The sequence below is a fragment of the Panthera leo genome, chromosome C1 (assembly GCF_018350215.1).
Source record: "Panthera leo isolate Ple1 chromosome C1, P.leo_Ple1_pat1.1, whole genome shotgun sequence".
NCBI lineage: Eukaryota > Metazoa > Chordata > Mammalia > Carnivora > Felidae > Panthera > Panthera leo.
The window spans coordinates 50,174,599-50,188,005 of record NC_056686.1 but is presented as its reverse complement, the minus strand read 5'-3'; the positions used below and the strand labels follow the sequence as shown (position 1 = coordinate 50,188,005).

The 13,407-nt window shown below is 38.0% G+C and overlaps 1 protein-coding gene across 4 annotated transcripts in view; it reads left to right on the top strand.

Moving 5' to 3' along the window:
• Nucleotides 1-1,281: 1,281 nt before the first annotated feature.
• TM2D1 (TM2 domain containing 1) overlaps nt 1,282-13,407 on the top strand; it is a 50,825-nt gene continuing 38,699 nt past the window's right edge. For all 4 annotated transcript variants that reach the window (XM_042951922.1, XM_042951921.1, XM_042951920.1 and 1 more), the window contains exons 1-2: nt 1,282-1,462; nt 3,443-3,516. In XM_042951922.1, coding sequence (XP_042807856.1) covers nt 1,296-1,462; nt 3,443-3,516 — 241 coding nt within the window. In that variant the 5' untranslated portion in view covers nt 1,282-1,295. The remainder of the gene's footprint in view (nt 1,463-3,442; nt 3,517-13,407) is intronic.

Here is a 13,407-nt window from a genome sequence, read left to right as displayed (position 1 = left end):
GCTCTGTGCTGACAGCTCAGAGCCTGGAGCCTGTTTCAGATTCTGTGTCTCCCTCTCTGACCCTCCCCTGTTCATGCTCTGTCTCTCTCTGTCTCAAAAATAAATAAACGTTAAAAAATTAAAAAAAAAAAAAATTAAAAAAAAAATCTTTAAGGAAATAAAAATTGCATAGTAATGCTGAAAAGTTGGTTTAAGAACAATTTTCAATGTTGTTACAATACTAAAATATTACTGCAAATAATTTCATGTCCTCCTATTCCAAAATGACACTTCTCATAATATATTATCCCATGCTTCTCCAAGTGTGGTCTCAGGACTAGCAAACTCAGCATCTGTTGGAAATTCGTTAGAAATGCAAATTATCCTGGCCCACCCTAGAATTTCAGAATCAGAAACTTGAGAATGGGTCCATCCTTGGTGTTTTAACAAATCTTCCAGGTAACTCTGATGCTCCCTAAAACTTGAGAATCACTGCAGAACTCAATTCTTCAAAACCAGTGCCACTGTGAATGAGGAGGCATCAAATTCAAATATTGTTACGTTAGATAAAAAGGCTTAAACTTTCACTAAAAAAGTAAACGTATTGCCCAGTATAAAAGATAGGCCCATTACAGAACTTTTAGACTATATAAAATTTAGAAGGTAGAGCTGGAGGGGAAAAAATTCCAACTTTACTTGGTGTAGTCGTAAAATCTTTAAACTCCTTTTCCTTTAGGCCCTCTCGCATAAATGTCCACTACTAAAAATAAAAGTGTAATGCCTATTTTTGTTATGGAGTCCTTAAGTTCTGTGTAAGAGCCTTCCACAAATTCTTCTCTAAGTCAACAGGCAGGTCATTATATCATAACAGTAAGAGAACAGATTTCTGAAATCGGGCAAACATCAATTTGACTCCAATTCAATAACTAACGTCGACATGCTTTTTTAGCGTCTTGGAGCCTGGCTCCTTATCTGTAAACCCAAATCCTACCAGAACCAACCGAGATAATGTCTGTAAAGCGCTTAGCAAATCGCTGGGCGCCGCGGGCACATCTGTAGACGGAAAAGTCAAAGCAGGGTTAGCTCGGGAGGAAGCAGTGGATGCACGGCCTCGGATTCTCAAAGCGAACCTTATTCTCCGGGATCTCAAAGACAAATCAAAGCTCTTCCAGATAAATGCCCTGCCCTGTACAGACAAGAACCTGCCTCCGGCTAAGACAAGGTCCCTTTAAGAGCCTCGCTCCTTCCGCCCTTCTCCCGCCCCCGCCTAAGCAAAGACGGAAGCGGAAGAGGTGGGGGACTTGCTGGTCCCCAGCATGGCGGCCGCCTGGCCCTCCAGGCCGGCTGCGCAGGAGACGGTGGCCGCCCAGCTCCTGGGTGTCCTGTGGTTCGTGTCAGTCACCACGGGACCTTGGGGAGCTGCTGCCATCGCCGCCGCTGGCGGGGAGGAGACGCTTAAGTGCGAGGACCTCAAATTGGGACAATATCCTCTGTGAGGACCCCCCCCACCCCCCGCAACCTTGCCTTGGGGGCTAGGTAGATTAGGGGTTGCGAGTGGGTTGCGGTCCTCCATACGGGCCAGGGTTGTGCTGAAGGGATCGGTGACTTGTGGCTTCTAATGATCGACGGGCTCCGGGAGGTGAAAAGAGATGTGGGTGTGGGAAGGACAGCGGTCATCCTGTGTGATTTTCTTGGGATTTTACTGATTTTTGGCCCTTCCTTTTCTGAACTACCTAGTTTTAGTTTTAGTTTATTTTTGTTTTGTTTTTACCGGCGAGCTTATTTGTTCAACCAACACCTAGATCCTGAAATGTGCCAAGTCTGTTTTAGGCACTAGTAATAAAACGATTGATAGGCTCTACCCCAGAAGTTTGCTGACTTGAGGAGGGAGGAGACAAGTAGTTAATAACGATTAAGCCAGTGTATGTTGCCCATTTATCATTAACTCTATGTGTATTGCCTTACATCATTCTAAAACTCCGTGAGATGCTGGACTGTTGGGGGCAAATTCCTGCTCTGTCTTGTAACCGTGGGCAGATGATCTGAACTCTGTTTTCTCTTGAGTGAAAATGTAGATAACAATGGTACCAATTTAAAAGTCTGTTGTAATAAGTGAGTGCAAGTGAGTCACATAGAACAACCCCTGGCACATAGTAGGGACTATCTGCGTTATTTATTTACAGATGAGAAAACAGGTTGCGGGGGTTAAGTGGCTCTCTTTGTAGTAGCTCTGATAAAGGGAGGAACAGTATGAAATGGGAGTTACAGTCAAAATAGCCATTTTTGTACAATATTAGATCGTTTTATACAAATTGTAGAACAGAAAAATTAATAACAGAGGCCAGAAATATAGGAAAGATTCTACTAGACAAAATTTTTAAATTACGGAAATTCTATAGTATTTTCATGTGAGTTGGGGAGAGGCAGCCATTATTAGATGTTTACATAATAGCTCTAATTTGTTGAATACCCTTATGCTTGGAGTTTGAGAATCACTGACCTAGTAATTGAGTCTTTTTTTGGCAAAGATGTCAGAATGGTTCTGCGCAAGAAAATAATTAGATGGTATGAAGAGTTGTACGACTTGAACCCTAGAGAGAAATGGCTGAGCATTTGGTGATGATAATGGGAAAATGTCTGTTATTCCTCATGAAGTTGGGTTTCCAGTAGTGTTTCAAAAACCTTAAACAGGTGTCAGTAGGTTCTCTGTTTCTAGAGACATCCTGTGAACACCTTATCCCATCTCAGTGTCAAAGTATTTTGGAAACAAAAGTCGCGCACAGGTGTTTTGGACATCTGTTAAAGGACAGTTATACTTACACCTGTTTTCAAAAGCTTGAAATCCTGTTGGGCGGACCATGTAGACACACCTAGAAGACCTATCTTCCCTACAGTCTGATGGAAAGTGCTCTAGGCTTGGAATCAGGAAACCCGATTTTACTCCTTATCACTTACATGACTTTGGATATGTCTCTCAAACTTTGAGCCTCAGTTTGTGCTTCTGAAAGGTGGGAATAATAGAATTTACCTCACAGGGTTATTTGTTACATGAAGTTACAGATGTGACAATAAATACAATGGGACCCCATAAATTAGTTCAGGCAAATATCTGGAAACTGGTTTTTTTTTTAACCTAAAGCACTCTTAGAATAATTTGGTAAAGATTTTCCTTTTTCTTTTATGCTTTGTGGTTGAACCTTGACTTATGTTGTTTAAGGATGGCATCCTTTGTTAGAGCTTTTAATATGTATTAAGTTAATATACTTTTCCTGTAATAAATTAATGTTCAATTTTTATTTAGTGACCCTAAAAGTATATTTGTGGTTGTGCTTGTTGCTGTGGACCAAGTAACAGCCTTTCTTTACATGTGAATGTGAACATGAGTATATAATACAAGATATTAAAGAGAAGATAATAATGGTTTGTGTTGGAATGTCATTCATATTTCCTTAACTATTCTCACATATATTTGTAAAGATCCAAAAATAAATGATGCTACACAAGAACCAGTTAACTGTACAAATTATACGGCTCATGGTAAGACTTCCAGAAACATGTTTTTAAAAATAATTTTTAAAACGTTATTTCATAAATCAATGTATGATCACTGAAAGTCATAAATATGTGCTTTTTCTTGAGTTAATCACATTATTCAGTTTCCAGAACAGCTTAAAATTGGAGAACTGGCTAGGGGTTTAATTCAAGAAGAATGTTATTCTTAGTTATATGAATTGGGAGTTTTATATTTTCATTCATTTTTTTTAAACCTTTAAAATCAGCTTTCTTTCTTATTTACCAAGCTATGTATGCAAAGATGCTTTTTAAGTTAGATTTTTCATTACTTGAAAAGAACTTGAAATGAGACTTTTAGCCCAGTAAGTTCCAATAAGAAGCTATATCACCCATATTATGTATTTGTGAAATATACTTAGGTACATGCTAATTATGAAAACAGTATAGTTAGGAGTTTAACAATGTATCAGTATTTTTTTTCTAGTATTTTCTTTTTTTAATTTTTTTAATATTTATTTTTGAGAGACAGAGACAGAGCACGAGTGGGGGAGGGGCAGAGAGAGGGAGACACAGAATCTGAAGCAGGCTCCAGGCTCTGGACTGTCAGCACAGAGCCTGATGCGGGACTTGAACTCACAAACTATAAGATCATGACCTGAGCTGAAGTCAGAGGTTTAACCAACTGAGCCACCCAGGCACCCCTTTAGTATTTTTTATAGAGATGTTTTGATAATAGATCACACCCTCAGCGTACTGATTTTGGGGAGCTTCTGTTACTCTAAAATATGTGGAATGCCAGATAAGAACTAATAAATTATTCTGTTTAGTCTTTTGTTCCAAAGAGGTATATGTTGGAAGGGAGGAAGATGTATGTTGGAACTATTTAACCTTTTTTGACATGGTACATAATGATGGCCGTTACATGGTATTATTTTGAGAAAAGAACATTTATTGAATATATACTGATTATTTTATGTATTAGGTAGGAAGTAAGCCAGTAATTGATGTTTTCTTTGTAAGTAAAATCTCTTAAACTCATGTAAAAATGAGATTAAAGGAATTATTTCCTTACAGCAGAAAACTTTCATGCTTTTCAGCATATTCAGGTAATTCACCCCTTGATTATGAATTTGTATATATTTTATTTTATTTTTTATTTTTTAATAAAGTTTATTTTTTTCATTTTTAATAAAGTTTATTTATTTATTTTGAGAGAGACAGACAGTGCCAGTGGGGTGGGGGCAGAGAGAGGGAGACAGAATTCCAAGCAGGCTCCACACTGTCAGTGCAGAGCCAGATGTCGGGCTCAAACTCACGAAGCATGAGATCATGACCTGAGCTGAAACCAAGAGTCAGAATCTTAACTGACTGAGCCACCCGGGCACCTCTGAATTTGTATATATTTTAAAAAGCAGATCTTCTTTTATCTTTTTATATCTTTATATTTTGGCACACTACTAGCCCTATATTACCAACAAAGATATTCGTAAATAAGTTGTGTTAAACTTTTATAAATGGCATTTAGCTACTACTTTGAAGTAGTGAAATTTTACCATATAAACAGTTATATGTATATATATAATTTGTAGGTTATTTATATATATGTATGATTTGTATAGCAGATATTGCTTAACATGTATACATTAATTTAGATGTGTTAAAGGGACTTTATAAGGAATCCTTTTTTTAGTTAATTTAGAAGTATACTCGGATTTGCCTGTTTTACAGTTCTGTCTTATATTACGCTTTTGGAACACAGACAATAGAGTAAATGTGTATAAAGAAGACTCAGCTTTCAAGATACTTAACCATTTATATGAAAGATGTTAGAAATCTGTGAATACTATTGTGACTCAGGTATCTAACTAAATTAAGAAGCAGGCAGGCTTTGCACTATCAGCATGGGGTGCGATCTCAGGAACTGTGAGATCATGACCTGAGCTGAAATCAGTCGGGTGCTTAACCACCTGAGCCACCCAGGTGCCCCTAGCCTGTATGATTCTTTGCAGGTATGAGGATTTTGAAGGAAATTATGCAACTAAAAGGAATAGTTTCTGCCCCAAAGAGCTTTGACCTCCATTTAGGTGTATCTTGCATAAAATAAGTTTGAATCCACTTGTGCAAATATTGATAAGTAAGTTTATAAACGTGCAAAAATGATCAGACTACTAGAAAGTAAAAAGACTTGGAGGTATTATGGTACTGTCGTGGCTGATGTAAGTGGAGAGTTACGGGAAAGTAAAAGGAAGACTTTCTGTATAAGGGAATGATACGATTATTCATATGGAGAGAATAAACCAAGTGCCTTACTGAATGTGAGAACAAAAGTAGATTAATAAATGATTTTAAATCATTATAATTTTAAAAAGAAAGTAAAGTTTTTTAGACAAATACGAGTCACGGGGCTTCTGCATATGGAGGTACAATTTGTCATCTCTCTATCTGAGAGCTAGATAACTCTCAGGTTATCTAGCTGAGAGCTGGGATAGATGGTACCATACCAGCCCAACACTCCTGAGGCTGGCTGTCTACAGGAAGTTTCTTTTTTTTTTTTTTTTTTAACATTTATTTATTTTTGAGAGACAGAGACAGAGCATGAGCAGAGGAGGGGCAGAGAGAGAGAGAGGGAGACACAGAATCCGAAACAGCAAGCTTTCAGCACAGAGCCTGATGTGGGGCTCGAAGTCACAAACTGCGAGTTCATGACCTGAGCCAAAGTTGGAAGCTTAACCCACTGAGCCACCCAGGTGCCCCTATAGGAAGTTTCTTTTAATTGCCGTTTTAAAACGCACAAAAGCTAGTAAAGTAGTCCTGGTGAAATACTTCTAAGTCCTGATCAGAGAGGACATCAAAATGACCCTGGAAACATGTTTTTGGGTCCTACCATGGAACTGATGAGCAGGAGAACAATATTGGAGTTGTGGAACATGTGAGTGACGTGATTTCTCTCCTCCTCCAGCCAAGACTCTTTTTCCTCTTTTTTCACTGTGTATGTGAAGGACTATTACAGAATCCTCAAACTCAGTTTAATTTTCTTCACCAGTACTTTTTGAGTAGGTATGAATAAGAACAATGTTTTACAAAGAAGGGAGTTTCAAGATAGAGGGATTGAGACCAAAGGCAAAATAATTCAACTGTGACAGTAAACTAATGTGATCTTAAAATGGTTCCCAGTTAGAGACACAGGCTTCCATTTATGGAATGAATTAAGTCACAGGGATGACAAATACAACAAAGGGAAATCATGGTATTATAATAGCATTGTATGGAACAGATGGTGGCGACACTTACGAGCATAGCATAATGTACAGACTTGTCTAATAGCTATGTTATACACCTGAAACTCCTATAACATTGTGTGTCAGCTATATACTTAAGTTAAAAAAAAAAAAAAAAAAGGAACTGAGGCCAACCAATCACAAAAAGTCAGTTAGACCTTTCCAAATAAGATAAATTCTTAAGGTATAGCCAATCAAATAATTTCCTTGCTTTGCTTCCACTAATTCTCTGTAGAAATCTTTTAACTACCTCCTACGGGTGGGGCAAAGCACTGTAACCACTTCTGGGTTGGTACCGCCCAATTTGAATTGATTTTTGTTCAAATAAACTCTTACAATAAAAAAACAACAACAACACAAAAAAACGGGGGTGGGGTGGGGGTTGCTGCCTGGGTAGCTCAGTCCATTAAGTGTCCAACTTCAGCTCAGGTCATGATCTCGCAGTTCGTGAGTTCCAGCCTGGCATCGGGCTCTGTGCTGACAGCTCGGAGCCTGTACCCTGCTTTGGATTCTGTGTCTTCCACTTTCTCTCTGCCCCTCCTCCATTCACACTTTTCTCTCTCTCCCTCTCTCTCTCTCTCAAAAATAAATAAACGTTTAAAAATTTTAAAAATGTTCTCAGACAATGCCAACTAACAAGCATATTTATTTATTGAGAAATTATTTGTAATAAATAATAACTGATTAAAATAAATGGATCAAAACAATTAACCTTAATGAAAATTATAGGATATTTATTATTTGAGAAATTATTTACTGTATTTATTGAGAAATTTTTACATGGCAGGCTTCCACCAGGTGATATCGATGATGTATGAAAGAAGACAAAATTTCTGCCTTCAAAGAGTGTTCTGTCTAGATTATACAGACCTACATAAGCAACTGTTTTCAATTTTTTAAAATTTTTTTATTTAAAAACATTTTAAATGTTTGAGAGAGAGAGAGAGAGTGCACAAGCAGGAGGAGGGCAGAGGGAGGGAGACAGAGGGTCTGAAGCAGGCTCCACACTGACAGCAGAGAGCCTGATGTGGGGTCCTAACTCACAGAAGTAGGAGATCATAACCTGTGCCGAAGTTGGATATTTAACCAACTGAACCACCAGGCACCATGAATTTTTTTTATTTTAGAGCGAGAGTGTGCTTGCATGAGCCAGGGAGAGGGGCAGAGTGGGAGGGGGAGAGAGAGAGAGAGGGAGAATCTTCAGCAGGCTCCACGCTCAGCTTGGAGGCCAACATAGGGCTTGATCCCACAACCCTGGGATTATGACCTGAACCGAAATCAAGAGTCAGACACTCAGCTGACAGAGCCACTCAGGTGCCCCAGGTGTTTTCAGTTTTCTGATCAGTGAACTACATCTGACTCCATCTCTAGGAAATTTTGCTCTGATCCTTTGGCAGGTCTTCTTTATGTTCTTAAGTTTTTATTGAAACGTATTTATAGGAAAGTACACATAAGGGTACCTCAAATGATTCTCAAACTGACCACATTTGTATTTCCAAATCAACAAACATTATCCACATACCAAAAGCCCCCTCGTGCTCTCTTATAGTTCCTATTCTGCCCTAATGGATAACTATTAACCCTAACTTCACCATAAATTAGTTATGCAAAGAGTATGTTATTGTTCGACTTCTTATTTGGAGATAATTTCAAGCTTACAGCAAACTTGCAAGAAGAGTAGTACAAAGAACACCCATACGTTCTTTGCCCATACTCACCAGTTGTTAACACATTATTCTTCTTGCTTTCTCATTTTGTGTTCATGTGTGCTCAGTCTCTGTCTCTCTGCATTTGTATGTATTTTGCCCCTATGTTTGCGCGTTTTTCCTAAGAATAGAGATATTCCAGTTGTAAATTTCAGTAAATTTAATATTAATACATATACTTTATCATCTGTATTCTAATTTTATCAAATGACCCTAAGTAATGCCTTTATAGCATTTTCTTTTTCAGTACAGGATCCTTAGATCAGGTTTTGATCCTTAAATCTGACAGATCAAGATTATAGTCCAGAGGCATGATGTTAACCAGAGTAGGATCCCAAACCACCTACTCCCTAGGTCAGTCCTTTTGACTGTTATGAAACTTCATTGTTTATTTCTGATAATTTTTTTCCATTTAAAAAGCAGTGCTACTTTTAACAATTGATAAATACTGTGTACCTACTGGTTTATATTGATGCCATCTAAATCGTAGACATTGGCCAGAATGAAACTTGTTACAGAAAAGCTATGAATCAAGTAGCTTTCAGGTTTGTAGCATGTTGCTTAATTTTGTCTACCAGTTAACATTTATTGTTAACTGGTTACCTTAGTCTCATCATCTTGATTTATTTTTGCTTGTTTCTGAAATCAATGTAAGCCAGGAATTATGGTGTAATGGAAAGAGTATTTAAAACTAAATTTTTTTTTAATCTTTATTTTTGAGAGAGAAGAGACAGAGTGTGAGCAGGGGAGGAACAGAGAGAGGGAGACACAGAATCCAAAGGAGGCTCCAGGCTCTGAGCTGTCAGCACAGAGCCCAACGTGGGGCTCAAACTCACGAACCGCGAGTTCATGACCTGAGCCAAAGTTGGATGCTTAACTGACTGAGCCACCCAGGTGCCCCTGGAAAGAGTATTGATTAAGAAGTAATGATGCAGGGGCGCCTGGGTGGCTCAATTGGTTGGGCGTCCGACTTTGGCTCAGGTCATGATCTCATGGTTCGTGGGTTTGAGCCTGCATCGGGCTCTGTGCTGACAGCTCAGAGCCTGGAGCCTCCTTTGGATTCTGTGTCTCCCTCTCTCTCTGTCCCTCCCTGCTTGTCTGTCTGTCTCTCAAAAATAAATAAACATTAAAAATAAGAATAATAAATAAAAAGAAGTAATGATCCAGCCACTCTGGAAAACAGTGTGGAGGTTCCCCCCCAAATTAAAAATAGATCTACTGTATGACCCATTAATAGCACTGCTAGGAATTTACCCAAGGGATACAAGAGTGCTGATGCATAGGGGCACTTGTACCCCAATGTTTATAGCAGCACTTTCAACAATAGCCATCATGGAAAGGGCCTAAAAGTCTATCAAGTGACGAATGGATAAAGAAGATGTGGTTTATATATACAATGGAATACTACTTGGCAATGAGAAAGAATGGAATCTGGCCATTTGTAGCAACTTGGATGGAACTGGAGAGTGTTATGCTAAATGAAATAAGTCAGGCAGAAAAAGCAGATACCATATGTTTTCACTCATATGTGGATCATGAGAAACTTAACAAAAGACCAGGGGGGAGGGGAGGGGGGGGAAATGTTACAGAGAGAGAAGGAGGCAAACCATAAGAGACTCTTAAATACTGAGAACAAACTGAGGGTTGACGGGGGGTGGGGGAAAGGGGAAAGTGGGTGATGGGCATTGAGGAGGGCACCTGTTGGGATGAGCACTGGATGCTGTATGGAAACCAATTTGACAATAAGTTTTATATATATATATATATACATATATATATGTATAAAATAAAAATTAAAAAAAATTTTCTTTAGTTTTTGAGAGACATAGGGAGACAGAGCACAAGTTGGGGAGGGGCAGAGAGAGGAAGAGACACAGAATCCGAAGCAGGCTCCAGGCTCTGAGCTGTCAGCACAGAGCCTGATGCAGGGCTCAAACTCACAAACCGTGAGATCATGACCTGAGCCAAAGTCGGACACTTAACCAACTGAGCCACCCAGGCGCCCCTAAAATAAAAATAATTTTTTAAAATATTTCTTAAAAAAAAAAAGTCATGGGATGTAATGCATAACACAGTGACTATAGTTAATAGCACTGTACTGTATATTTGATAGTTGTTAAGACAGTAGGTATTTTTAAAATTATTTTTATTATAATTCCAGTATAGCTAATATACAGTGTTGTATCAGTTTCAGGTATACAAAAATTGCTGGTGAATCAGCAATTCTACACATTACTCAGTGCTCATCATAAGTATACTCTTAATCCCCTTCACCTATTTCCCCCATCACCCCACTCACTTCCCCTCTCATAAACCCAGTTTGTTCTAAGAGAGTAGATCTTAAAAGTTCTCAACACAAGAAAAAATTCTGTAACTATGTACAGTGATGGATGTTAACTAACTTATTGTAGTGATAATTTTACAATATATACAAATATCAAATCCTTATGTTATACAACTGGAACTAATATAATGTTGTATGCCAATAATACCTTAATGAAAATAGATAATAAATTTTAAAACTGGGGGGAAAAAAAAGTAATGAGTGTTAGCCTAGGACTTAAAGAGTCTTACCTACTTACAAGACTTTTGTCAACTCATTTAACTTCTTTTTTTTTTTTTTTTTTGATGGTACAGCCACTTTATTTGTTTATTTTTGAGAGAGAGAGGAGTGTGAGTGGGGGAGAGGGGCAGAGGGAGAGAGAAAGAATCTTAAGCAGGCTCCATGCTCAGGATGGAGCCTGACACAGGGCTGGATCCCATGACCCTGGGATCATGACCTGAGCCAAAATGAAGAGTTGGAGACTCAACTGACTAAGCCACTCAGGTGCCTCAACTATTTAAATTTTTAGAATCTCAGTTTTCATGTTTGTGAAAGAAAAAAAAGTTATGCCTACTTATAGGATTTTTTAAAATAAGGGTCAGTAAGGCACCTAGCTGGCTCAGTCAGTAGAGCATGCAACTCTGGATCTTGGAGTCATGAGTTTGAGCCCCATGTTGGGTGTAGAGATTACTTAAAAAAAATAAGGGTCTAAAGAAATTATCATAAAGTATGTGAAAACAAACTCTAGGGTGGTAGGCTTCTTTTGATTTATTAATTTCATTACACAAAAAATTCCATTAGTGATATAGCCACTTACAGTGTTATATTCCTTTCTCGTGTCAGATTCATTCTCTTAGTTTTCTCAATATTGAAGTTCTCTAATTTACTAGAGTGGGGAACCTGATACTTGTTGAACAATTCCTCTAACCAAGTACCATGCTTTACACACCATATGCTTGAGCATTATAAGAGTATTATCCACATTTCACAAGATTTAGTGAGGTTTTGTAACTTGCTCAAAGGAGCAACCTAGTTAAGTGACAGAATTTGTAGTTAAACCCAGATTTCTCTGTCAATTTAAAGACTTCTGATTAAGTCAGTATTGATGTTTCTCTTATTTATTATTTTCTCATGTACTCTCTATATATTTGGAGCAACAGCTTATCCTTTCTCACTAAAGTACATAATTTTCATCCCTTGAAATAATTCACATACTTCTCTCAAATTTCTAGAAGCACTGTAGCAGTGTGATTTCCTCTTTCCACTGTTGTTAGCTTTCCTAAGGTTCTGAACCTGGAGCATTGGGCATTTTTTCTTATATATGTCTCATGTCAAATACAAATCCTTTCTTATAGTAGAAGTGATAAAATATCATTGAAAACTAAAATTGTCAGAATACGGGAGTTCAAAAAATAGTATCTAACTGAAAATGGAAAAGTATGATTTCTTACTATTTAATATTTTTATGAGGCATTTTTACAACTCACCTATAAATGTTTGATCTTTTAAAATGTACAGGAAACTGTCATTGCTAAAAACAGTGCATTAGGGAAGGTGTATTGGACAATAATCCCGACTGGAATCATAATTACAGTGTTTTGCATTGCAACTATCTCTTTAAGACCTGACTTTAGATAGTCTGCAGGAAAATCTCACAAGGCTGTATGTAAGACAAGAAAGTGACAGCTTCAAACTGAGCAAGTAAGGGCAAGGTAATACATTTAGAGGAAAATTATCCAAAATTTATCAGTAGAATTCTGTTTATGGCACAGCCAATCCAGAACTTACTACTTTGAGGATTTAAAAAAATTTAAAGGCACATTTTGAGGAAAAACTTGTGTTTATCGATTCCTTGCAGATCACTTCTTTGTGAAGGTAGAACAGTCCTCTTCAAAGCAAAAAAGTAACTTTTTAAACCAGACATCTCTTTGATTTATATGTCTGATGCCGAAACTCTTGTACATGTACTCCTGGAGGTAGACAGAGCGATCCAAGAGGTAAACAGGTTATAATTGTTGAATTAGTTTCCTAGGGCTGTTATAACAGAGTGTTACAGACTAGATGGCCTAAAACAACAGACATTTACTGTCTCAGTTCTGGAGGCTAGAAATCTGAAATCAAGGTGTCAGCAGGGCGGCTTCTCAAACTCTGGGTGGCAAGTTTCCTTCCCTCTTCTGACCTGCTGTGGTGGCTGGCAGTCGTTGGCTTTCCCTGACTTGTAACTGCATAGGTCTGGTCTCTGCTTCTGTCTTCATGTAGCATTCTCCCTGTATGTCTTCATATCATCTTCTCCCTGTGTGTATGTATGCATGTAATTTCCCCTGTTTATAAGGACAGCAGTCTTCTTAGATTAGGACCCACCCTAATGACCTTATTTTAATTTGGTTAAATCTGCAGAGACCCTATTTCCAAATAAGGTCACACTCTGAGGTACTAAGGGTTAGTACTTACACATATCTTTTTGCGGGGGACATAATTCAGCCCATAACAGGTATCTTTAAAGGAATTGAATTCCAGAACCTCAAATATTATATGTTTACTTTTCCTAAAATTGATGTAAAATCTCTGAATTTTAAAGAGGAGCTCTTTCATATCTATTCTTTGTTGG